The sequence below is a fragment of the Pterocles gutturalis genome, unplaced genomic scaffold, assembly GCF_000699245.1.
Source record: "Pterocles gutturalis isolate BGI_N339 unplaced genomic scaffold, ASM69924v1 scaffold32324, whole genome shotgun sequence".
In the NCBI taxonomy this organism is placed as follows: Eukaryota; Metazoa; Chordata; class Aves; order Pterocliformes; family Pteroclidae; genus Pterocles; species Pterocles gutturalis.
The window spans coordinates 1-8,290 of NW_010129207.1; the positions used below are offsets into that span (position 1 = coordinate 1).

General features: G+C 36.7%; 1 protein-coding gene across 1 annotated transcript in view; it reads left to right on the forward strand.

Annotated features, from left to right (window-relative positions):
* Positions 1-289: 289 nt before the first annotated feature.
* The window catches only part of PAIP1 (poly(A) binding protein interacting protein 1), a 20,048-nt gene continuing 12,047 nt past the window's right edge, over positions 290-8,290 (forward strand). Inside the window, exons 1-3 of the mRNA XM_010079880.1 lie at positions 290-398; positions 999-1,180; positions 5,105-5,293. Coding sequence (XP_010078182.1) covers positions 1,070-1,180; positions 5,105-5,293 — 300 coding nt within the window. The 5' untranslated portion in view covers positions 290-398; positions 999-1,069. The remainder of the gene's footprint in view (positions 399-998; positions 1,181-5,104; positions 5,294-8,290) is intronic.

Consider the following 8,290-nt stretch of genomic DNA (forward strand, 5'->3'; position numbering starts at 1 on the left):
GGGCCGCCTCCTTCCCACCCCCGCGCCTGGCTGCTGCGAGGCCGCCGCGGCCTGAGGGCCAGCGCTCTGCTCCCTCCGGGCGCCTGCCTGGAAACGAGCTGCGTAGGGAGCCTGCCAGCTGCACCTTTCCTCAGAAGAGGGGTCATGTTTCTGGGCTACAGGCCTGTGCCCAGGTAAAGGTGCGATGTTTTGTAGGCTGGTCGCAACACCTCTTTGTCTGACCACCCCTTTCTGTGCTCTCACATCTGCGTGTGGGTTTTATCCATCTGTTAATCTGACTGCAGATGGTCTCAGCCTTCCCCTTATTGAGGAACTCAACTCCAGCCTAAAGGTTTACAAAAAAACTAAACCCAGCCCAACAGTAACACAAAGTATTGTTTGTCGGTTAGCTTTTTCGGGTAGGTATGTGGTTCTGTTTTCAATAAACCTAGGAGCTAATCTATGAAGATAAGTTTGGAAAATGTGGAAAATATGGTTTAAAACTCACTGCTTCATGGGATTTTTTTTGGCACATGGTGTATGAGAATGACAAAAGCTAAGTGTGTTTGAAGATTATGTTAAAAATCAGTGTTGCTAAAAATTAGTGATGTCTTCCATTTATTTACCTTCCAAGTCTTGCATTTGTATCTGAAATCTGCGAAAACCCCCCAAGAAGAGCAAGCACACCATAAGCAGATTTACTAGCTTCTCAAGTTAGATCTTTTAGAAAACATGTTTTCATGGGAGAGGAGAGAGTTCTTTTTTGTTCTTCCTCTCCCCTTTTTTTTTGTCACCTTCATATGACTTGTGTTTATTTTCTGTCATCTAGAAAGATGTGTAGAGTTTGCTAAAGTGAAAATTTGATTCATATTAAATAAAAACAGTAAAAACAGTATAGTTCAAGTAAACTTGGAGGTATATTTATAGTAAAAGTATATTTAAAGTCCAAAAAATTGTCTTGTGTGAATACATACTAGTTTAGCAATTTCTCAGAAAAGCTGTTAATAAAAACTTTTCAGAACACCTGCAACAGACAGGAATTCCATCTGGATCGCAGGAGAAAGTTTCAGTTCCTGATTCTGGACCAGAAATGGCTGAACCTCAGGTGGCTGTGGCTCCTGTGGTAATTTCAAAGTTGTCTGTTAACGCACCTGAGTTTTATCCATCAGGATACAACCAGAACTTCAATCAGAACTTCACAGTGAGTGTTTATCCTCTCTTCTTAGTATATGCCAATTTACTTACATTCAAATTAACAATGTTTTCTTGAGATCTTGTATATAGGATAAATTGAACACTGCATTTGCTGAAGAGATTCAAAAAATTGTGGTGATAACCTCCAGAGTCACACTCAGAATGTTAAGTGATGATGGGTGAATATCATGGTCTACATGAAAATGTTTAGCATGGGATATTTTGCTAAAGCCTGCTGCAGATAACCACATTCCTCCTTGATTGCACCAAGCATTGATTACAGCCAACATCAGAGTAAGCTGTCTTTTTGGTGACCACCTCTGTTGTAGTGACATCTACACTGTGTTTTAAGTAAAGGTTTAACTGCACTTTTATGCAGTTTTCACAGGTTTTTGAAGCAAGTGTGGGAGAAAGCTTGAACCTTAGCTTTTCTGAGCACAGACTTTACATTTCCTGAATTTACTGTGCCGTCGCTATGACTGCCCACAACTGTCTAACTCCATGTGCCAGTCATGTGTCTTTTCCTTAAGTGCTATTGTATCACCAAAGGGCCAAAACATAGGGTTGGACTCACTCCTAGCAGTTACCTAACCACATACCTAATAAGAAATAATATTTGCAGCTGGACTAAGGGTGGTCTCAGATCAATACTGTAGATGCCTCGTGTAATAAAATTGGTAGTTCTTATTTTCTACTCCATTGTTTTCCATGTTATTGCTTCAGTAAGTCTACGCCAGGGAAGACTTATGTGAATTCTTCAAATACTGTTTTGTTATGCAAGCAGCCAAACTCTGGTGCTACATATAAACAGGTGGGAACTATTACTTTTACAAATACGATCAAGTGATAAAAAAAAATTATACTGAAACAAATAGATTTTTAATAACTTCTAGAAAAGTACTTCATTTGAATGCTAAATAGGATGGTTTGGTGTCTTGAAGTTTTTTTTCCTCACCACACTGGTGGGGAATTGATGTTACCTTAATGTTACCAGCTTTGCCAGCTTACTGAATAGAATTACTGTCCTCGATAATAACAAGCCCATAGCCAATATGCAACTGTTAACAAAATACCAAAAAGAACACACTTTAGTGAATGGATAATCTAGGGTAAAAGTAACTGGTTTGCCCCAGTATTTTTCTGTAAATAAAGGATTTCAGTTTCAAGACCAAAGAAAAGCCATTTGGAATGGCACACATAATGCATGCTTATAATTACTGATTTTTGAGGCCAGCAATGTTGCTTTTCAGCTGTTTTGCAAAAACACAGAGGCATGTGGGGGAGTTCTTGGTTGATATGTTGTAGGAATACGCTACGAATATGTGACTCATCTATTAATTCAAATACCCTTTAAAATGCTAGCAAAACTTAGACCATTTATTTCTGAGTATGTTGCAGGCACTTTAATCAGAATATACTAGGCATAGAATAGTTGCATTCCAGACTTTAGTCTTTCAGTATGACAACGTTTGGAGTTTCTTTACTTTAATGACTGAATTAATTTCCTAAACTGGGCTCACTTACAACAAAAATAAGACATGTGGCACACTTTACTACACAGATTTTGTTCTTGAGTTTTAAAATATGAATAAAAACAAACTTTTGAGAAACCTATGGTGTTCTGATTTAAAACTAACACTTTTTAGTTTCCATTTCTAGTGCTCCCTGGAATTTTTAGATCTGAAAGCTTGCGTTTTCCTGATAAAATACGCAGTGGTTTTGCTATTAAGCATTTATTGTTTTAGAAACAAAGCATTGATTTCTTGTTTTGTTGTACATTATATGGTCACACATAGTAATTACAATAACATTTGATTATTAAATTAGTTAATCTCCAGTTAGTTCTGATACTCAAAACTATCAGGCTGTGTGTAGCCTCTCAGTTACATAACTGAAAGAGGAGTATGAATACAGGGACACCAATACACCAAATGGTATTGGGGGCTCCTACGAAAAAAGGACATTCTCCTTAAAGATTAAATTCTTACCAGGTGAGGATGAGAGGAAAATACCTTACCCTGCTGAATGAGGATCTCTTAAGAACCTGATGGCTGTCAGAGCAGCTTCTTTTGCTAGCTACAGCAATTGCATTCCCTGCAGCTTGGCTGGAGAGTTTTCAAACAGGTTGTTTGGAGAGATGGCAGTTCAGCTGTATGTGATTAAGCTGCAGTTGTTGTTGCACAATAATGTCATAGTTCTGTGGAACGAATTAGTTTAAATTTATTGTACAGAATTTTACTGGGCTTTTTGAAATTTCCTAGTGAAAGCTGATTTCCTTTCGAGAATTAGAATGTTTAGCAAGTTACACAGATGCTTGCTAGCCTTTATTCTTTGGCTTTATAAGCTTCAAAACATTAAAAACATAGAATACTTCATGTTGGAAAGGACCTCTGAAGTTCCTCTGCACCAGTCTCCGACTCAAAGCAATACAAACTCTGGTCAGGTTCTTGAAGGCTTTATCCTTGTAAGTAGTAACAATTTGCCACCGTTTTTGAAACCTGTATTTTTTTCCTATTTTTGATGGGCAACATTAAGTAACTTTGTCTTTAGTATTACTAGGCAAATATTAGCTATGATGTTTAAGTAAATATTTCAGCTTTTCTTTTGTTATTTTGATGGTTTCCCCTTTAGCTTAAGTTATATACCCTTCTGACATAGGTCTTTGAAGAATTTTGGAAAATGTGCTTTTTTTTTCTCCACAAGTTCTTCGCAGGTCATGCAGTTAATGGCAGTACATTATTTTCAGCAATGTGCATCTTTCTCCACAGTTCATATCCAGATAAAAATCTCACAGATCCATGTTGCTTCACAGTAGAGGAGCAACTGAGGCATTTTGAAGACAGAAAGTACACAACATCCCCTCATTGAGGAAGGAGTGGTGGGAAGATGGAGAATATATTATAAACCTTATCAATGTATTTATGTCCACTAAGTAAAGAAAGTGGTGTATCATTTTTAGCTCAGTTTTTCATTAAAGTAGAGCTCCTGTCTGCACTCCTGAAATCTCATGAGAGGCTTTTCACGATCTTTTGTGTAGTGTGACGTAGTGAAATATTTGTGCTGTTATTAGTGACATCACAAAGTATGTTTCTTCCTTTGCTATTCCCCTCATATACCAGCATTAAAATAATCCAGAACAGTATTGACTTTAGGTACTATTATGTACGTTCATTTCTGAAAAGCCAAAATTAACAGCCTTCTGCTCCATCAGTGCATAAAGTGCTGTTGTGCTAGCTCATCCTTTCTTTAGGGAGCAGGTGTGTTTACTCTTTGGTTTTCAACCTCAGTAGCTGCAAATTAATGCAATACTGTTTGAATAGTTTCATTTCAAGCTTTGCAATCTTTCATCCATTGCGAAAAGATGTAAATTTAAAAGATTACTTTTCCTGGCTATATTTTTTACATGGCAACACTACACTATTTATTGTATTTCTTTAATTTCCCCCAGTTCTGCATATTTTGGAGCACTGTACACTCTATGTAAGCCCAAAATATTTTATTTCAAATTTTCAGTTATTTTTCTTTCTATAGTTCACATATCTGCAGCACACGTTGTGTGCACATCAGGAATGGGTGTTGAGCCTCATTTTGGTAGTTTTTTTCTTAAGAGGTACACTTACTTACTTTGTTAATTAATCTTGCATCCAACTTGGCAAACTCGTTTATTTCTTTTTAATCTGTCTTTTGATGTGTTTTGCTAATCTCTATAAAAAAACATGTTACCTAGTTCTTAAGATGATAGGACCACTGTAGGTTTCTGATGCATTGAGGTCTATGCTCTCTAAAAATGTTGAACTCAGTAATAAAGGTCACTATCAAGTATGCAGAGGCTCAAGACTAAGGACTATATGGTTACTTCTGGAGATGGTACGTGTAACAACATTATTTTATGTTCCTTTTAAATAACCGGTATATTCTTTCACTGCTATAGGATTCTTCCTTTGAAGATAGATGTGATGGCTATCTGACTTTGGCAGAATATGTGCAAGACTTCCTAAATCACCTCACTGAGCAACCGGGTTGCTTTGAAACTGAAATAGAGCAGTTTGCTGAAACAGTGAATAGCTGGGTCACTGCAGATGAAGCTTTACCAGAACTTGTTGAACTCATCTATCAGCAGGTAGCCCGTGTATTCTGTCTTGTAATGTGGATATTATGCCTCTGTTACTTAATATCGAAGATACACATCCCAGTATTATTTATGTCATTTTATGTATGTAGGGTTGTAATGGTTTGAATTTTTCTTTTTAGACTGAAGCATGTAGGTGCTCAATAAATTGAAATGATAGCTCAAGTGTGGGGTACCTATATGGTTGATAAATTTCCTCAATTTACTCTGTTTCTTTTGTTGTGTATGTGGACGTCCTGGGTCACATACTAGCGTTGAAATTACAGCACTTAACTAAAGGGAATTATGCTTGAATTGCTGCATTTATATAGTAGGAATTGAAGAAACCCTTAAGCAATGTCAGAATTGTACATTTTTATTCTATCCTGCAAAGATATTTCTTCATAATACTTAGATACTGTTTTAATTTCTTGGTATTTTAAAAAAAACCTAAATTTGTACCTACTGTCCAGTTCAACCTTTGGGAAATGCTCCTTTATTGACAGGCTTTTTTCTTCATTTGGAATATACCTATTTCAGAACAGCATAATTGGAGGAAAGGAAAGCTCATCTAATAACTAGATGCAGTCCCATTGATGGCAGTGGAAATGAGGACGGAGACCTTGAGCTGAACTCTACTAATTGGGGAAGCCATTGGAAAGAACAGCTTAATATGTGTTGCTTGGCAAATGAGCTGCTGTTACTATCTTTTTGGGCTTGCTGCAGAGAACGAAGTCACACTTGTGCTTGCTGTTTATTAGATTGGGTGTCTCTCACTTCTCTGAGTTGGTTGCTTTCAAATTCTACCTTGAAGAATGCAAACTTTTATTCAACTTTTAAGTGCAGATACTTGAAGAATATTTTTACTGTAAAATAAGCTGGGGTATGTAGACACCACATGGCTGGTCGTTGTACAGAACTGTAGAGACTCCAGTTTCTTATTATCATACAGAATTTATGCACATTTAATTCGGAACAGTTTAGTTAGACGTTAAAATTACATGTGCTGTGTTTGGCAGCATCATTTTCCCACCGTTTACTTGAACACATGGAGGATAGTTTAAAAAAAAATTAATATATTCCACAGAACTTTGCTGTAAGGACAGAAGAGGAATTTGTGCCATTTTTAACTTCATATATGTTAAATACATTGACTCTCATTTAATATAAGTCTTTAATGTGCCCTTTTCCTCTCTCCCCGTTTAAAAACAAGTCCAGTGTTAGGGTTGGCTGTGTCTTCCTCAACTTAATAGTGTTATCAGTCTGAAATTATGTGAAAAATAAAACTGAGTGGAAAAAAAAAGCTGTGCTATTATGAAAAAGCATCTGATTTTAGTTTTGTTGTATGCCATGATAGGACAGTGCTGGAGTGTAAGTCAACTACGCTTATTGTTCTTCTGTCTTGAGCAGAGCCTCAAGTGTTTATGCTTCCTGGCTTATCACAAAATTATTAAAATTGCTGAAAAGTGTATTTGTAAGCATCTACTTCAGTGATGTTCATTTAACCCAATTGAGCAGATTTACAGGTGCTAGGTTTCTAGAAGAAAAAGACTAAAATGAAGGAAACCCAAGTCCTGTACGGTCTTCCCTTCATCTCTGTCAGGTATCTTAGCCTGTCTTTAAGGATTAATTATATACTTCCTGTGTTCTTTCTAATCCATTTCTGTCTCTGGACAGAGTGAAGTTCCAGTTCTCTTCTTTTCCAAAAGTTGAACACTCTGACTTCATGGCTTAAGAATCTCAACTGTTGTATAGTTAATACAGTGGACTGCTCCTGTAACAGCAAATAAAATTTCTCAAGATAGGTGTCGGTAGATTAGCCCTCATGCTTAGATTGTGACTTTTTTTGAGTTGGAGATAAACTGGGATTATCAGCAACAGTAATTCAGGGATGATATTGCAACAATAATTGCAGGGATGATTGGTTATTAAGAAGATGTAAGGTGGGCTTTTTTTGGTCTGTGTGTGCTATGCCAAGTCATAATACCTAACATCTAATTGTTTCAGTATTTGATGCAACCACAAATACAGACCAACTAATTAGGAAGATGGTGTTTAAAAAATAGAGATGAGGTTTGAACAATTTGTGGGTGTGTTTGGGGTTTTTTGTGTTAGGAAAGAGAAGTGTAATTTAAGTGATGTATTTTGCCTAATAAAACGGGAGGGACACCTCTTCTAGTCAAGTAAGTGATTGAACCAAAGCACCAAAAAGCTCATTAGCTATTTCACATGCTTCTTGCTGGAATCTAAATTCTATTTTACTATCTCGAGTACTTAAGCTTGTTGTGTCTTCCAAAGATGCTTCAGTTCTTTCCTGCGACTATGCACATAGTGTGTATTTTTCTCTGCCTGTATAAGGTAACTAGCTATAATGCATTGATACGGTAATGGCAAGATGCTTTTTTCAAACATGTTAAAGCAGAAGTGTGCCAGCACATCTATAGTGCTGATAAGTGATCAAGTTGTAAAAGGAATGTCCAAAGATGATAAAGCCATAGGAGAAGTTTAATGAATTCTTAGTATCCTTCTTTTCTTTTTGGCAGAGCTGATGGAGTTATTTACACCAGAACCTCTTTTCACTGAAGCTGTACCTGAGAAATAATCTCAAATTCAAGTGTTGTTAGGAGAGTTAAAAACCAGCGAACAGTAATAAGTTGCCAAAATAAGGGGATGTTCTGTGCTAAGCTCTATAAGAGATTGAATGTAGACGCTATTGAATTCCCGATTACTTTTTTTCCACATCCTGAAATTTTAAAGTATCAAATTTAAAGCAAATAATTTTTTCAGATAGTGTATAACTTAACATGGTCAAATTTCGTTGCCACCACCTGGTTTTAGATGATAAAAGTGTAAATGTTCAATAGTAACCAGACTTGTTTTAGAAAAAAGGACCCATCAAGAGCTATTAATTGTAATGATACAGTTTTAACCTCTGAATCAGGGTTTTGCTCTGCTGCAGATTGCTGGAGTGTGTACAGGAGAAAGTATTTATCTTTACTTGCCGTGTTC